Source organism: Dunckerocampus dactyliophorus, chromosome 15 (assembly GCF_027744805.1).
Source record: "Dunckerocampus dactyliophorus isolate RoL2022-P2 chromosome 15, RoL_Ddac_1.1, whole genome shotgun sequence".
Lineage (NCBI taxonomy): Eukaryota > Metazoa > Chordata > Actinopteri > Syngnathiformes > Syngnathidae > Dunckerocampus > Dunckerocampus dactyliophorus.
Genome location: NC_072833.1, coordinates 22,547,600 through 22,565,719, shown reverse-complemented (window position 1 = coordinate 22,565,719; position 18,120 = coordinate 22,547,600). Strand labels below are relative to the sequence as shown.

General features: G+C 43.3%; 1 protein-coding gene across 4 annotated transcripts in view; it reads left to right on the top strand.

Annotated features, from left to right (window-relative positions):
• The window catches only part of sfmbt2 (Scm like with four mbt domains 2), a 28,602-nt gene extending 10,624 nt beyond the window's left edge, over positions 1-17,978 (top strand). For 3 of the 4 annotated variants that reach the window (XM_054753080.1, XM_054753078.1, XM_054753079.1), the window contains 20 exons: positions 653-769; positions 831-925; positions 4,203-4,443; positions 4,543-4,557; positions 9,445-9,533; positions 10,875-11,124; positions 11,355-11,452; positions 12,261-12,362; positions 12,443-12,673; positions 12,758-12,884; positions 12,981-13,094; positions 13,187-13,229; positions 13,347-13,414; positions 15,248-15,381; positions 15,480-15,589; positions 15,659-15,834; positions 15,900-16,069; positions 16,129-16,380; positions 17,290-17,403; positions 17,475-17,978. In XM_054753080.1, coding sequence (XP_054609055.1) covers positions 727-769; positions 831-925; positions 4,203-4,443; positions 4,543-4,557; positions 9,445-9,533; positions 10,875-11,124; positions 11,355-11,452; positions 12,261-12,362; positions 12,443-12,673; positions 12,758-12,884; positions 12,981-13,094; positions 13,187-13,229; positions 13,347-13,414; positions 15,248-15,381; positions 15,480-15,589; positions 15,659-15,834; positions 15,900-16,069; positions 16,129-16,380; positions 17,290-17,403; positions 17,475-17,615 — 2,613 coding nt within the window. In that variant the 5' untranslated portion in view covers positions 653-726 and the 3' untranslated portion in view covers positions 17,616-17,978. The remainder of the gene's footprint in view (positions 1-652; positions 770-830; positions 926-4,202; positions 4,444-4,542; positions 4,558-9,444; positions 9,534-10,874; positions 11,125-11,354; positions 11,453-12,260; positions 12,363-12,442; positions 12,674-12,757; positions 12,885-12,980; positions 13,095-13,186; positions 13,230-13,346; positions 13,415-15,247; positions 15,382-15,479; positions 15,590-15,658; positions 15,835-15,899; positions 16,070-16,128; positions 16,381-17,289; positions 17,404-17,474) is intronic. The other variant, XM_054753081.1, reaches the window with a different exon arrangement.
• Positions 17,979-18,120: the final 142 nt, after the last annotated feature.

Here is an 18,120-nt window from a genome sequence, read left to right as displayed (position 1 = left end):
CGGACAAATGGCAGACAGGCGGCAGCAGAGCGACAAGCAAAGTGTGACATTATTTCTCTGATTAAGTGCGGTTTCGTGAGTCAACAATGGACTAAATGCAATTAATCGCAATGACGTTTTTATTCAATCGATTGACAGCCCTAATATGGATGGATATATCTAAAAACAAAGCTTTGTGGGTCCACATATATATTGTATTTTATGTCATTGTTTTAATTAGGTAAAAAGGCTATATATATTTTTGCTGTTACAACAAACATTTTGCCCTCGGGCCTCACTTTGGAAACTGGTGCTTTAGGGGAATAGGCGGGGCTTATGTCTTCTGATAAGTACGGTAAAGTTTTCCACATTGCACGCTACAAGAAGGTGTATGTGTGGCACTGTCATTCCAGTTCTGCCGCTTTGCTGCGTTCTAATTGGTTATCTGATGGCAGCTCTGGTATGTTAGTTTAGAGAAGGATGACAAGATTTTCTTGGTTTGCCTTTTCATGACTTAAGAATTGTTCCCTCTTCCCGGTTTGTAAGTGAGCAACTTCCTGTCTCTTCTTGTTATATTAAGCTCTCAATGGCTGCCATCAGTCTGTGTTCCTCTTGGTTGTCAATACTTTAAATGATGCAATCAGCCTATTGATCCACCTCTCTCTCTTTCTAGGTGTCTCCAAGGAGGCGTGAGATGCAGTGAGGCGCAGACGAGGTCAAAGGTTGCATGATCATCAGCCCACCAGGATGCAGACGCTGACCAACGGCAAGGAGGAGGAAGTGGACACAGGTGAGTTCGCCACGTAAGGCGATGGATTGTCTCATTCTGACGTTCTATCCCATCCAATCAGATGCCGAGTCCATGGAGGAGGAGGCGGAGTTTAACTGGCAGGACTACATGGAGGAGACGGGGGCTACCGCCGCACCGCACACCAACTTCAAGCATGTGAGACCCTTCAATTGTAGTAGGAGTTATGATACTTTTACTTCCAAATAATGCTGACTCTGGCTGAGTTGTTGTGTTTAAATGAAAATGGCAGCACAGTGTAACTGCGCGGGATCCAGTCGGATAAATTGTTGCCGCTGGCAAGTGGAAGACTCGGCAATGATGTGATTCAGTAAAGTGCAGCACTCGTCGTTCTCGCTCGCAAAGTGAAACAGTGATTTCTTTTGGGCCCTTGCTCGCGCGCACATACACACACAGTCAGTGTGTTATATAAGCCAAGCAGAGCGATACAGCACGTTTGCATTGTTGCAGCGGGAAGTCACATGGGCGCTCGTATTGTGTTGATTTCTAAGATGCCGTCTCTTCCCATTCATTCAGTCTTGGAGTGCGCGAGCACTAAATGTGAACATCCTGTTTGGCCCTGCAGCCTTTTGCGCAACTCTTCATACAACTTTGTCATGGTAGAGATGCAATGTGCCTCCAGTCCTGCCTGCTTATTCTTGATTTCTGTTGGTTTCAGTGAAGTACAGTGGATCCCCCGCAACTTGACAGTTCAGCATTCACGGCCTTGCAAATTTGCAGATTTGTGGTCAAAAAATAAAATATTTAAAATTTCTATTTAAAAACTAAATGTATTATTTTATTTTAAAAACTATATACCGTATCTATATTGTGAAAATAGGCTGTTTTTTTTCATTCCCCCTAAATCAGTAATTAATACAGTACAATACACGTACCACTGTTAAAAAAAGTCAGTTTAGATCAGGTGAGTCCAAAGTGCGGCCCGGGGGCCATTTGCAGCCCGCAGCTGTTTTTGTATTGGTCTATTGTAAAAATCAAATTTAAACAGAAAAAAAAAACAGCAAAAGGAAAAATATTATGGGACTAAAGTTAAAATATTACAGGGCTAAATTCATAACATTACAACATTAAAATTTAAGTAAAAAAAATCTTTGGGGGAAATAATTTTAATTATATAATTTTGAGAATAAAGTAAAAAAAATAAGAGAAAAAACAGAAAAACTAAACTTCTAACAAGAAAAAAGTCATGAGGAAAAAGTTATTTTGGTAGCATAGAGTGGATTTTTTTTTTATTTTCAGTCATACTAGTATGAGAAACAAACAAAATAAAGTTGTAATTTTTGGAAAATTAGGTTGGAGAAAAATATATACAGTCAAACCTGTCTATAGCGGCCACCAGAGGGAGACTGCAAAAGTGGCCGCTATAGACAGGTGGCCTCTATAGACAGGTTGGCGTCCAGTTTGAATGTTGACCAGTAGAGGGCACTGTGTAGGACTGCAGATAAAAGTTGTACAGCACTACTAGGCTTGTTATTATCCACAACCAACAGAACAAGGCTGTACTAGTAATGTCTTACGCTTGTTTTTAATATTTTACTTTTTATACGGCAGAGTGTCATTACAGCTTTAGTTAATCAGGAAGTGACGGTGGGCGTCCCGAGCAGGAGAGCTAGGCTCAGTGCTAGCTGTGAGTTTGGAGAGAGTTGGGAAGTGTGTGTATGTTGGCGTGGATGTAAAGTCCTGCAGTGTTCTCCGCTGTTAATAAAGCCATTAAAGTGCATCGGCGACGTGAGTCTCTCCTTCCCCACAACAAGCGGCATTACAGTATTGACCAGTGCACATTGTCTCACACCAGGAAATAAACGGTGTCACTTGTTCCAGGCATTGCCTGGACAGCTATGTAGTGGGGCTTGTTTAACCTTTGCCTTGTGGGCAAGCAGGAAGGAGAGAAGATGCTGAGAGATGTGTGTGTGTTCTGAACTGCTGTCTGGTGGCCGCGTTCAATAAATGAAGTTGTCAGAAGCAACAGGAGAAGTTTCCTTCTTTGCTGGAGTCTGGTCGCCCTTACTACGGTTCGGAGCTGAAAATTCCACTGTAGTAGCGAATGGCAAAGACGGCTTTTTTTTGTGTCGAATACAGAAGATGAGGACTTTGATGGATTTGTGGATGAGGCTTGATAAAAAATAACATGAGTACATTCTAAAATACTTCAATTAAGTACAACCGAACTCAGTTTTGCTCCCGCTGCCTTTTTAAAAAGTGTTTTAAAAAGTGTTTTAGCATGCATCCAGTATTGTATTGTAGCTTCGCTGGGAGCACGTCCTGTTCCCAGCCGACTTTGCGGTAATGTTTTGGTGCAAATGCTCTTAAAGTTACATGTTTGACCAGGAAATAGCAAGCTCAAAAGAAGACGGCTTTTTTATGTGGAACAACTGACAGTTTGTGTGGATCTTGTGAATGATTGTGACTGAGCTAGGACTCAGTAATCAAAGTCTACACACGACGTCTTCATTGATTGAAAAACAAAACTTTTTCGTGCATGAAGCTTCTACTTGAGTTGGTAATTTGGCCGCTATATGCAGTCAGATATTGACCAAGGGAGACAAAATGGGTGGCCGCTGGCCACGTTGGACAGGTGACTGCTATACACAGGGTCTATAACATGTAAATGTCCTGGGGGGGATTTTTCAGTGGCTGCTATAGGCAGGTGGCCGTTCTATAAAGGTGGCCGCTAAGACAGGTTTGACTGTAATATTATAGGACAAAAAGCCTAAATATTATGTTATGTTATAATATTATGAGAACAAACTTTATGAAGATTATTTAAGAAGAAAGTTCAAACTGAAAATGAAAACTTTTTCATCTTCATCACAAAGCTGAGATGCACTTTTTTCTTGAAATATATATATAACTTCTTAGCATATCTGTTTCACAAAATGTCAAAGTTTTTCAGTAAGTGGCCCTCAAGCATTGAGATTTTGCTCATGTTCAGCTGTCCTTCAATAGGCATAGTTGTTGTGGGTCAAGCTAAGCAAGAGGGTCGTGTGCTTTTATTTTATTTAAAAATAATTCTATTTATCCTATTCGTTTTATTTCATTTTATTTGAAAATACAATTTTAAGTACTTCGTTTATTTTATCCATTTATTTTATCCTAAATTGGTAATAATAAATATGGGATAACACAGGTCAAATGAACAGCATTCATGGACCAACCACTGTTAAAACCACAATTTTTACATGTTTATGTCCTAATGCTTCACGGATAATGTTTTTTTTCCTCAAGCGTTGAGATTTTGCACTTTGTCGGTGCTCCTTGTATGCACCATAGTTGCTGTGCGTCAAAGCAAAGCAGGAGGGTTTTGTGCTGTGTGTCAAAAACAGACATTTTTTGGGCGTTATCTTGTTTTCCCGGTACATAAAAATGTGGATCTACTGTAAACAAAATGAACTTGACTGTGCTGTGTGTGTCCCAGGTGGAGGTGAGCCTGCAGAGCAGCTTCCAGCCAGGCATGAAGCTGGAAGTGGCCAATAAGGGCAGCCCAGACACGTACTGGGTGGCCACCATCATCACCACGTGCGGTCAGCTGCTGCTGCTGCGCTTCAGCGGCTACGCCGAGGACCGCAAGGCCGACTTCTGGTGCGACGTCATGACGGCCGAGCTGCACCCGGTGGGCTGGTGTGCCCAAAACGACAAGAGCCTCATGCCGCCTGAAGGTGGGTGACGCAGATCTTTATCATGTTTATAGTGAGCTTCCAGGGTGAGTGCGACTACACCGCTTCACACCTTCCTTTTTCTTTTTTTGTGTCTCTCAGAAAAGCTGAGAAAAGGTAAGCTCCTCACACGAGCTGCATGAGCGTTGCGCTTCCTCCTGCTGCCCTCACAGGAAGTGACCTCACAGCTCTCTTGCTGAGCGCCGGGTGATAACTGGCGTTTTGCAAACAAACGGGCACCACTAAGGTGTCCTGCGGTGATAAGTAGTGCAGCAAACTGACTGCGAGCGGCAGATAAACGGCCCTGGCGTCAACACGCGACAAACCTTCTAGTCTAGTGTGTTGTTGTAGACTTCAATTTGATTCGCTGCAATTCCCCTTAGAAATGCCTGAGCTTTGACACAATAATGTGAATGTAGTCGTTATGTCAATGTCTGCAACCTTCTGCATGCTTGGTGTGTTTTGCCTGCGTCTGCAACCTCAAGGTCAAGAATGCAGCTCATCCTTTTCATGCAGCAAGTTTGAGGGGAAAGACAAAAGAGTCGGAACACACAGCTTCAGATGTCTGCTGAAAAAGAGCGCGCCATAAAATAGAGGGACAGCTGCGGCTCACGTTGTATAGCAAGTCCCTTATAACATATTTGACAAGTTTTGAGTCGAAAAATTTCTGCAATTTGAGTCACGGCTTGTCATTGAGGGGTTATGGTGGGTCCCGCAGCCAAACCAGTTGAGAACCACTGCTATAACCTGCCTGTACCAGGGGTGTCCAAATTTTTTCCACTGAGGAAAGGATGCAAGGGCCCCTTTGATAGTTTGTAAAAGTGGCCTTTTATTGTGGGCAGCCTAAAGCACACCTGTGCACGAATCTTGGTGTCTAATCAGCATCAGCATGGAATCTTGGTGTCTAATCAATCAGCATTGATATGGCACACCTGTGAGGTGGGATGGACGATCTCCGCAAAGGAGAAGTGCTCACTATCACAGATTTAGACAGATTTGTGAACAATATTTGAGAGAAATGGTGATGTGTATGTGGGAAAAGTTGTACATCTTTGAGTTCATCTCATAAAAAATGGGAGCAAAAACAAAAGTGTTGCGTTTATATTTTTGTTGAGTGCATTCCGACTAAAAATTGGGGCTGTCAATCGATTGAAAGTTTAAATTGTTAGTTAACTCCTAATCGCAGATAGAAAGTTTCTATCTATAATACAGTGCCTTGCAAAAGCACTCACCCCCCTTTGCATCATGTTTTGTTGCCTCACATCCTGGAAGTAAAATGGATTATTTGAGGGTTTGCAGCTTTTGATTTACAGAACATGCCCACAACTGTGAAGATGTGATTTAAATTTTTTTTCTTACTGTGAAGCAAACAACAAATAAGACAAAATAACAGAAAACGTCAATGTGCATAACCATTCACCCCCCAAAGTCAGTGCTTTGCCTGCAAGTCGTGTTTGGTTGCTACTGGGATTGTTGACCATTCTTGGGAAAACTGCTCCAGCTCCTTTTATGTTTGATGGTTTGCGCTTGTGAACAGCAATCTTTAATATTGTTTCCCTTTAAACTGCTCAAGTGTTGCTTTAGCAGTATGCCTGTGGTCGTTATCCTGCTGGAAGATCATCATGGGGTGATGAGATGTGTTGGGTGGGCGCCAGACAGCGTTTTCCTTGATGGCCGAAAAGTTCCGTTGTAGTCTCACCTGACCAGAGCATCTTCCTCTATACATTTTGGGAGTCTCTCACATGCCTTTTTTCAAACTCTAATTTTTAGCTGAAAGTAACCTCTGTCTTTTGGCTACTCTTCCATAAAGCCCTGCTCTATGGAGTGTACATCTTATTGTGGTGGTATAGACAGACTCCAGCCTCTGGTGTGGAACTCTGCCGCTCCTCCAGGGTTACCTTGGGTCTCTGTGTTGCCTCTGATTAATGCCCTCCTTGCCCGGTTCGTGAGTTTTGGTGGGCAGCCCTCTCTTGGCAGGTTTGTTGTGGTGCCATGTTCTTTCTATTTGATAATGATGGATTTAATGGTGCTCCTGGGGATCATCAAAGATTTGGATTTTTATTTTTTTTTATAACCCAACCCTGACTTGTACTTCACAACAACTCTGTCCCTGACTTGTTTGACGAGTTCCTTGGTGGCGGTGTTAGGTTAGTGGTTCCTCTTGCTTAGGTGTTGCAGCATCTGGGGCTACTGACAGATCACGTGACATTTAGATTGCACACAGGTGGACTTCATTTCACTAATTATTTGACTTCTGAAGGTAATTGGTGAATGCCAATTTCAAGTTTTTTATTTAACATTTTTTTTATATATATATATGTATTCCTCATTGCCCTTCAAAAACAGACTATTTTGTACAAAATCATGTAACAATATGGGTAAAAAGCCAAGGGGGGTGAATGCTTTTGCTTTTGATGTAAATCTCTTTGTTGTAAACAACTCAATAAGCATCTAGAGTGTGTCCAAAAAAAAGTAACTTTCCAAAATTAACCACTAAAGTTATATTTGAATATTTTCATAAAATGTCTTTATTTGCCTATGTTGGTATGGACATCGTCCTTCGCTGCATACCAATAATTGCATGCGTGACTGAACACAGGCCCGTTTTGAAAAATTGAAGTGTTAAAATTAAAAGTAAAAGTCTTAAAACTGTGATGCAGAATGAGAATTTGTGTTCTTTTACGCTGCGACCCTCTGTTAACCCTTTGTTTCACGCTATTTGCACTGGGGTAACGGATGTAAGTTTTTGTCAACTTAGTCCTCAACATGACCTCCATTTCTTTGGATGCACAGTTGCGCTCTCCTCCGCCCGTCCTGCACTGCTCACCTGATCATTCCCCTGTCCCTCCGGAGGATCTTAACTTTCTGAGATAATCGACACCATTGAAGTTGTTCCGGAAAAAGTACGGTCCAGCAATTAAACCATTTTCTTTCAACAATCTTGTTGGAATAATCTGGATATCGCAGCGTAGAAGAACAAAAATTCTCATTTTTGCAGTTCATGACCTTAAATTTTAACCCTTAAATTTTTTGGAAGAAATGATTTTTGCCCACCAGAAAACGGGCCTGTGTTCAGTCATGCATGCAAATATGCAATAAATTATGGTATGGTCGAAGGATGATGTGCAAATAAAGACATTTCATGAAAATATTCAATTGGAACTTCTACTATTTTGATACACGGGTTAAGATACGATTCAAAAACAATATACTTTAAAAACAGAACGATTTGATACATAACGATATAATATAACATAACGTATAACGATACGATTAAACGGTTACATTTGCTGATGTAGACATTAATCTTACATTATAAAATAAAGAAGCCCATTCTATAAAAGTGGCACTCTTACAGTATTTTCAAATGTGTAAAAGAGAACATCGTATCCCTAAGCATGCTCGAGGCAGAGACCCCAACCACCTGGCCGCAGGAAACGTTAAAAACAAAAAAAAAAACCCCACACACACACTTTGGATACCCCTGTCCTGTAGAGTAGACATGGCTTTTCATGGGGGCTATGTTCTGGGACTGTAAACATGGTGAAAATCCGCAAGTACTTTTAATTGATAGGACCATAAAAATATTTTTTGTTTTAAGGGCTGCAGCTGTTGATTATTTTAGTACTTGAGGAACAGTCTTTATAGCCTCAATATGTATTTTAGGGAAAATAGTCTAAATACATGTTTCTGATTGCCATCAACTTTGTAGGCAAACACAGTTAAAAATGTATAAACTGGCTGCTTAGCGTTTGATAATTGGACAAGCATACAAACTGTACAAACATCTTCTCACATGCTAGAATGTTGGAATTAGGGCAGTCAAATGATTAAAAATGAGACATTAATTAATCAGTTTTCAAATTAATCAAGACTAATTATCAAAGCTCTTAAATAAAATGTGAAAGTCCACACTATTGATTGATTTATTTCAGTATGCGGTGTACAAAGTCTGGACACCCCTGGCATGAAGAATTCATTATTCTCCGCCACAGTTTGGTCAGGAACTGCACGTTTTTAATTCTGTGAGGCTCAAGAACTCATCCTTGACGCGGTAACGCAGTAAGATAAACAATCGCGCCACGCACTGGCCCGCACGCGGTTAAAATGCAAGCAGCGACTCTGCCATCACTGGGCATGAATCGAGTGCAATTTTGCTCCCATTAACAAAAGAGTTCCTCTCCCACGGCGTCATTTGTTATCCCAAGTAACGCTTGTAAAATATTCATGCAGAAGAATATGCAAATGTCATACATTTATTCATATTTGTTGGCTTTTTACAGGTGAATATTGGTGCAGACAGTCTGAGCCTGTGGGGGAGGGGAGAGTGTCGGCTGTGTGTGTGTGTGTGTGTGTGTGTGTTTTTGAAGATCCCCTCCCTCAAGGTTAATTATGCACTTGATGTTATGTGAAAGTCGAGCATGTGTGTGCTGCCTTTGGGATGCAAACAAGGGGAAATAGATAACTATTTGTACTCGTCTATGGGAGGGGGGTGAGCAGGATTTGTAAAAATAGTTTTATCTATTTCTGCACACAGGAGAGCTTGTGTGCATGCAGACGGCAGGAAAAAGAGCCTCACAGGAGGACTTGTTGACCGCTTTACCTTAGCTGCCAGGTATTCAAATAACGCAACAAAACAAAGATAATCACTTGTGATGGACGCTGTCAGAGAGGAAATAACACTGAAGTGCTGCTGTGTTGTATGCGAATAACAATTCATTCCATTAATGCACGTTCAGTGTGTTTTGAATGCCGCAACCCGTCAGCTGCTGATTGCTCCACATAAAGTTGTCTTCCAGGAAACGTCCACCAAGAGCACAAAAATAGAAACTCTTGTTCTTAGACGGTTATGGCCAGAGTGACGCACGCAAAAGAGAGAAAGCGCCAGAAAACAGGAAAAGGCTGAAAATGATATGTATACATTGTCACGGGTTTCCAATGAGCAATTTGTTCTCCCCACATATGCAGTTTATTTTCTATGTGATGGTTTTTGTGTCTTTGCAGCCATCAAAGAGAAATACAGTAACTGGACCGAGTTTCTGGTTCAGGACCTGACCGGCTCCAGGACGGCTCCGGCCAACTTACTGGAGGGGGTGAGCGTGCGCTTGCGTTTCCACACTAATACCGTACATGTCCTAACTGTGGCAATTGAAGACTTTTTTTTTTATAAACGAACATTTTCAAATGACAGGGGTTGCTTGTCCAATGTTTCCCATAGATTTGGCTGATAAATGTTGACCCTTGCTAATAATAAATATGTTAGAGCCAGGGAAAAAGACCGAGCAGCAGGGATCAGAGTTGCTAACTTGGCGAGTTTGAGTTGACTGAAAGCACGTTTCGCTCTTCTCAATGAGCAGCGAGTGCTACTGTTAGCCTCTCCCCCCTTCTGAAAAGCGCTCACAGGTGGTGCTGTCTTGTTTGTGACATTTAAAAAAGAAAAAAAAAAAAACAGGAAGCGACAGTTTTTTTTTTTTTGGGAGTTGTTTTGCTTTTCATGTTTTTGGCTCACTTTTTGCAAATGCGTCATGGCCAATTCAAATTCAACAAGGTTTTAAAGCATGTACGGGCCGCTGTCTTGTTGGTGACATCTTTAAAAAAAATTTTAAAAAAAGAGCCAACAGAAAAATTCATTTGTAGTTCTAAAAATTGGTTTTGCTTGTCATGTGTTTTACTGACTTTTTGCAAATGCATCATTGCCAACTAAGGACATTCATCGAGGTGTAAAGGCACTTACAGACGGCTCCGTCATGTTTATGACAGCTTACTTTTGTTTTGCTTTTCATGTTTTTTACTCTTTTTGCAAATGCGTCATGGCCAGTTTTGCAAATTCATCAAGGTCTCAAAGCTCGTACAGGCCGCTCCGTCTTGTTGGTGATGTAAGAAAAAGACAAAAAAGCAGCAGAAGAAAGTTTATTTTGTAGTTGTAAACATCTTTGTTTTGCTTTTTATGTTTTTCACGCACTTTTTGCAAATGCATCATAGCCAATTATTCAAATTCAGCATATTTGTTTTGATTTTTTTTTTTAAACTCATGTTTTGAAAATGCGTCATGGCCAATTATGCAAATTCAACAAGTTCTGAAAGCACTTAGAGTTGGCTTTGTCATGTTTGTGACATATTTTTTTTTTAAAAAAAAGAGCCGACAGAAAAAAATGTCCTTTGTAGCTCTAAAAATTGGTTTTGCTCGTCATGTTTTTTTATTGACTTTTTGCAAATGCATCATGGCCAATTATGCAAATTCAGCGAGGTCTAAAAGGACTTATAGACGGCTCCGTCATGTTTATGACAGCTAACATTTGTTTTGCCTTTTTTTTTTTTTTTTTACTCTTTTTGCAAATGCATCATGGCCAGTTATGCAAATTCAACACCCACACCAAGTTTGTCTTGACTTTTATGTTCAGACGTGATGTTCTGTTGCGACTCTGTCTGTACAGCCCTTGCGAGGTAAGAACACGGTGGACCTGATCATCCAAGGCTCCCTTCTGGAGCTCCGCGACGTCTCGGACCCGTCCCGCTACTGGCCGGTGCGTGTCATCCACAACGTCGGCGGCAGGCTGCGTCTTCGCTACGCCGGCCTCTCAGACGACCACCAGGCTGAAGACACTTGGCTCTTCTACCTGGATGTGAGGCTCCGGCCCCTCGGCTGGGCGCAGGAGAACCATCTCTCCATGGAGCCGCCCACAGGTGAGGATCTGTCATGCACCGTAATTTAGCAATAAGAAGGACCTTTGATCTTCCCCCACAATGTAATTATAGCATGTGTGGAATGTCACAACGTTAAACATAAGCAGCATACATGCAACTTTAAAATCCTATTTTGGGTCATTATTACATGAAACTTTATTTTTTTTTTAAAAAACAAAGACATATTGTAATAATATAAAAAATAAATAAATATACGAATTTGTCCATAGAGTTCCAGTCCCTAAAGTGCGCCCCCGACTGGCAGCAGGCTTTAGAGGAGGCTCAGAGAGACGGACAGACCTGTCCACTGCCCCTCGAGGTGTTCAAGGTGAGTGTTGCACTTTCTTATGAAGTGGAAACCGCTTATAAATAAAGACCCCACTTACCTCCACGTCCCTCGGACTGGCTGACCAACATCGACATAAGCCCTTGTTGAACAATGGCTCGCACATGGTTTTCTTCCATTAGTGCATATTTTTATTGATCCTTGTGTTTTCATGTGATATTGTAGTAGAGTACAGTAATCCTCGCCACGCACTCTATCACGGTTTTGCAAAAATATACTAATAAATCATGCTGGTTCATAGTTGAATACAGCCTATTAGTCAAGAATATGCATATTTAAGCAAATGTTACGCATATTTTGCCTAAATTGAGCATTTCCAAGCATATAAATGGCTAACTGAAATATAAATATAAGGCATTCAGAAGAAAGATGCGATGATATGTAGCATTCTACCCTGGTCACTAGGTGTCAGTAATGTTACTGTAATGTTCGGTGTTCTGTGTTATTTCATGTCTAGAGGCTGTTAATAATGTTACTTAGAAGGCCATAACAGGTAAATTAGGAGTCCTACTTTACGGAAATTCACTTATCACTGTCGGGTCTGGAACCAATTAACCGCTCATCATTGCTGATTGCTGTGGAAAATAAAGGGCGAAAATTTGTCAAAACATACACAATAAATGAGGGATTACTTTGTTGCATGTGGTTCTCAGGTGCGATTCAGGTGTTGGACATGACCGAAAATAATTGAGAACCACCACTAGTTTGTACGTTGTGCTTCATTTTTGTTCCGCCAACATTGCAATGTTTTATACTCTTTATACTCTAGTTTTATGTCTGACTGTGTCAGGACCAGGTGGACCTGCCAAAGCATGCCTTCACACTGGCCATGAAGCTGGAGATGGTTTCTCCCTGGGACCGCCTCTGCATCTGCCCCGTGTCTGTCACCAAGGTGAGCGTCCCCTCACAAGCAGTCGCGTCATCGTTAGATTCAAAGGAGGACTCAAAGGAGTTTTTTTTTTTTCTCTGCAGGTGTACAATGAGAACTACTTCCAGGTCACACTAGATGACCTCAGCGCAGACGCCAAGCCGCGGTCGGTGTTGTGTCACGCCGATTCGCCAGGCATTGTGCCCATCCAGTGGTGCCTGAAGAACGGCGTGAGCTTGGAGAGGCCGCGGGGCTACGAGGGTCAGGACTTCGATTGGGCCGACTACCTCAAGTACAGCGGGACTGAAGCGGCTCCTGACGCCTGCTTCCCTGATGTAAGGTGTCGGAATCCTGGCGTCCGATTCTTGTGCATGGTGTATAAATAACCTTGCGCCTCCTGTGTGTGTATGTGTTTTTAGACGTGGCAGAAGCGGGTCTTCACCAAAGACACATGGCTGGAGACGGTGAACCCCGAGCAGCCGGCTGAGATTTGCGTGGCCCAGATCACACAAGTCAGAGGACGCCTGTTGTGGCTCAGACTGGAAGGTTAAAAAAAAAACTAAAACCCAACAAAGATACTGTCGGATGTGTTGTGTGGCGCCCCCTTTGGTGGAAAATAATGTGACACTGTGCCTACTGTAGGTGTGGCCAAGCAGTTTTCTGAGACCATTGTGGACGTGGAGTCCATGGACATCTTTCCTGTGGGCTGGTGTGAGGCCAATTCTTACCCTTTGACCCCTCCTCTCAAACCTGTCTGTACGTACAGACACACACACACTCGCGCACACACACAAACACACCACCAAGCCAAGACCCTTAAAAGGCAGTCTTGTACTATGTTTCCACAGTTCTAAAGCAAAGGAAGATAGCAGTGGTCCAGCCGGAGAAGCAGTAAGAAGGAATAGATTTTCCAAGCAAATTATTTTTTGTGGAAGGCTCAACAATGTGTTTGATATGTGAAGGTGAGAATAGTGTGGCTCAAGAAGAATCTTTCTTTTTTTTCTGCAGGTTGGCACCAGCCCACCCAGTCCAGACTCCTCCTGTCAATTACTGTCAGCCTGCCCCCAACGATGCAGGTAACCACAGCTTGTCCAAGCCTGATTTGACCGTTTTATAATGTACAATTTTATAGAAAATGAGCTTGGTTATAGGGCCTCACAGTGGTCTAGTGGTTAGCACGTTGGCCAACACAGTAACAGTCTGGAGATCGGGAAGACCTGGGTTTGCTTCTCCCTTGGGCATTTCTGTGTGGAGTTTGCATGTTCTCCCCGTGTGTGCGTGGGTTTTCTCCGGGTACTCCGGCTTCCTACCACATTCCAAAAACATGCAGGTGAGGTTAATTGGTTACTCTAAATTGTCCATAGGTATGAATGTGAGTGTGAATGGTTGTTTTGTCTATATGTGCCCTGCGATTGGCTGGCGACCAGTCCAGGGTGTACCCCGCCTGTCGCCCGAAGAACAGCTGGGATAGGCTCCAGCATGCCCCCGTGACCCTAAAGAGGAGAAGTGGTATAGAAAATGGATGGATGGATGGAGCTTGGATATACCAGAGAAATGTCCAGCTTGTATAGCAGTGTGGATTTATTATACACTTTGCCTTTATTTCAATAGCTGGCAGCACAAGTGAGTAGCAAGATAACTTTGTCTTGCCTAAAAAGTCTAGCGTCATCGTCTGAGGCTGCACCTATGTTGACTCATTTTCAGTGCATACTATAGAGCAGTGGTCCATTTGGTACCGGGCCACACAGAAAGAAAAAATAATTTCCATTTCATATTTTTTTTTAATGTTTTATTTTGAAAAGTGGCCGGATTCTCTGTTACATTCGTCTCACTTGACGCATGTCCAATTGTGCGTGTGCTAACTTTCTCTCTACTGCTGCTGTATTTTAACCATTTTTCTTTCACCTCATATTTGGTGTCAAATGCTGATACTATGTGGGAATGCATGAAGGTAAGTTTTGATGACTTATTGAGTGCTAATGTGCACATTTGTCTCAAGTTAATTCATGCTAGCACACTGCCTTTTACCACACACGTCAAACAGCGATGTAATAATGTTTCTGGAAAAACTCTAGGCTTGAACTGGTGGATGGAGGGTCGGCATTCATTTTGTGCTCTTAATGTGGTGTTATTCATGTCTTAGTTTTACACAATACATCATAAATAAGATAAATGAAATCGCTATAATGTATGACCATATTTTGCTCAAAGTGTCTATTTCCCTCATTTAACCATAGCTCCCCCAGTGCTTGTAGCACTCGTGCAGCCCGAGACCATTGTTCTACCATCACCATGCTTGACTGTCACCAAGACAATTGTCACACTACTCAATTATGTTGGAATTGATGTTTCCACTCAGTGAACCGCAGCTCCCCGGAGCTGCCAGCACTCGTGCAGCCCTAGACCATGACGCTACAACCACCATGCTTGGCTGTAGGCAAGACACTGACATTTTTGGCCCTGTAGTTGGCAACACAAGTGAGTCAGTGGCAACACAAGTGAGTCAGTTTCAATATTTCCCTCGATAAACTAGCTCCTCCACTGCCAGCAGCACTCGTGCAGCCTCAAACGATGATGCGAGATTTTAGGCAAGACAAAATTATCTTGCTGCTCACTTGTTTTGGCAGCTATTTATATGTATGTTGACCCCTTTTCAGTGGATCAGTCAATTTATACTGCTATACAAGCTGTACACTGACTACTCTAAAGTATATCCAAGTAGAATGTAGACAGGAAGGGCTATTGGGAGTGATACACACACACACACACACAAACACACACACACACGACGCTCATCCACATACACAACATGCGCTCGACAAACCCCTGCTGGTCATGACAATGAAAAACTAACCAATGTAACATGATACCACATTGAAAAGCGTGTTGCGAATATCTCTCCATGGCAGCTAATGGACGCTACTGCTGCTCCAAAGTCTTTGTCAACCACCGTTGCTTTTCCGGACCGTACCTCAACAAGGGCCGCATCACCGAGCTTCCCCAGGCGGTCGGACCGGGGAGATGCACGCTGGTCCTCAAAGAGGTGAGACGGAGCTTCTCGATGAGTGAATGTAAAGTGACGATGTGGAGGAAATCATTTCTCTGGGGGTTCTCTTCTAAGAGCGTTTAGTTTCCCCGCAGCTCCTCACCATGCTGATCAACGCCGCCTACAAGCCCGGGCGCGTCCTCAAGGAGCTGCAGGAGCTGGAGGAGCCGAGCTGGGACTGCCAGGAGGAGACCTTGAAAGCCAAGTGAGGGCATGCCTCAGTCCATCCTGGCATCTTGAGTCACGTGCATGAACCTGTCATCTCTTCCCGCAGATACAAAGGGAAAACATATCGCTCCAGCATCAGAATCGTGCGCCTGGCCGAGCTCATCCCGGACTTTTGCCGAAAAGTGTGCCTGAAACTGCAGTGCTGCCCAAACCTCATCAGCCCTGTTCTCGTACCCGAAAAGTGCCCGGAGAGTTGCTTCGTACAGACAAAAACCAAATACAGTCAGTCTCCGGCAACACAAACAGTATGTGTCCTCATCGTCTTATTGGACGCTATGTGTGCACAGCTTATTACTACAGGAAGAAGAGGAAGTTGTCTAAGCCGCTGTTGGGCGAGGACAATGCAGGGGGAGACGCGGTCAAAGCTAAACGCCGCAGGAAGAAGAGGAAGAGCATCTTTGTGCAGAAGAAGAGGCGCTCTTCGGCGGTGGAGTACACCCATGCTGACTCGCCTCAGGTTTGACGCTCTGCACCTTCCAAATAAAAAAAAAAGTTTGATTGATTCCTTCTCGTTAGGAAAGCAACGACGAGGACGAGGACGAGGGGGCGTCGCGGTCGGGGAGCGAGGCCACCAGCTCTGAGCCGCGGGACGAATTCACCGACGTGTCCTCGGTGGAGGCGACCGGCAGCCGCCAACGCTGCTCCACGACGCTACGCCGGCCGGACAACGACGACGTCACCAGCAGCCAGGAGGCGCCAGAGGGACGCCGCAGGTCTGCTCGTCAGCTCCTCAGCAAGTACCAGCCAAGCAAAGGACAAGACGTGCAGGTGAGACACCAGCACATACCTCTCCTCAACCCTCCTGTTTCCCCGGGAAACTCGTGTCTTTTGCTCTTGGTTCCCGGCGCCCTCCCATTTTAATAGTTACCCATGTCTTTCCCATATTCTAACTTTACTGACAAAAAAGAAAATATCCTCTCCGGTACTGCTGGTCCTCTCAACACTCAGGAACATCCGTGTAACACATCCTTTGGTCAAGTCAGGCCTTCAAAATAGAAAGCACGCCAGTAAAAAACCATGGTTGCACCACAGTAGGCAGCTGGGACTTTACCAATCTAGTAGATAGAACAGAATTTCCCTTATTTTCCGTTAAACTTCCCATATTTTCACATGCAAATGTTGACAGGTCTGCAGAAGCAGAATACTAGGAAGTCAGTCCTTTACACCAACAACCCTGGTGGAAAACCATTCTAGTGGAAAGACCATAATTTTTCAACTTTTCTGGAAAATTACCCTAATTTTTCTGAAATTTCCCATATTTTCACATGTAAATGTTGACAGGTAAGCGTTAGCAGAATGATAATCAGTCGGTTCTTTTCACCAGCACCCTGGTGGGAAGCCGCGCTGCTGGAAAGACCAGAATTTTCCTGATTTTCTAGAAAATTTCCCATATTTCAATGTTGACAGATATGCGCAAGCAGAATATAGGAAGTTGGGTCTTTTATACCAGCAACCCTTTTGGAAAACAATTGCTGAAAGACCAGAATTTCCCTAATTTTCTGAAAAATTCCCCTCATTTTCCAAACAATTTCCCAGATTTCACATGAAAATGTTGACAAAATGTTTCCCTTGTTTTCCCGAATATTTCCCACAGTTTGTCATGCAAATGTTGACAGGTATACGCTAGCAGAATGATTTTGACTGTAACAAATGTGACGTGTTTGTTGTCACATGCAGGAGGAGGAGCAGTTGGTTCTAGACAAAAACCCTCTGGAGTGGAGCGTCCAGGAAGTGGTCCACTTCATCAGCTCTACGGATTGCGCTTCACTCGCTAACATGTTCCAGGAGCAAGCAAGTGTTGATTCACATCGTGTTAGCGCCATCCGCAACGTGGCTTCATGCTGTTGGCTGTGTGGTTGCAGGACATCGACGGCCAAGCCATGCTGCTGCTGACGCTTCCCACCGTGCAGGAGTGCATGGACCTGAAGCTGGGCCCCGCCATCAAGCTCTGCCACCACATCGAGCGCGTCAAGGTGGCCTTCTACAGACAGTACGCCAACTGACCCGCCTCCTTGTGGACGCATCGCCCCTTCTCAGGAAGTCGAGCTGCAAGAGGAAAAAGCACAAAAGCAAAAACGCAAATGACTGTTAGCGTGATGCTAAAAGGCGACAAGCTGCTTTGTTTGTCACACGAGTAGTGATCGAGGAGCATGCAAGTATTTCATTTAAACACACACCGGCCCAGTAATTAATATATGAACTATTTATTGTCAGGCTCACTTACTCTCAAACTTTATTCTTTATTTATTCCACAGTTTAAAAAAAAAATGTGCTCCCCTTGCGCTTAAAGAAAAATGCCACAATTGTGTTGATCTATGCAAATGTCTTTCTTGACAATGTTTTTTTTTTAATAAAAAAAAAAAGTTCTATTCAATTTGTGTAGCGTTATCCTGTTGTCATAACAAGTCTGCCGATGTGACGTTTTTACATGGAGACATTAGGGACTGTCCTGTGTGTGTGTGTGTGTGTGTGTGGGTGTGTGTGTGTGCTTGCGCGCGCCTGGAGTTG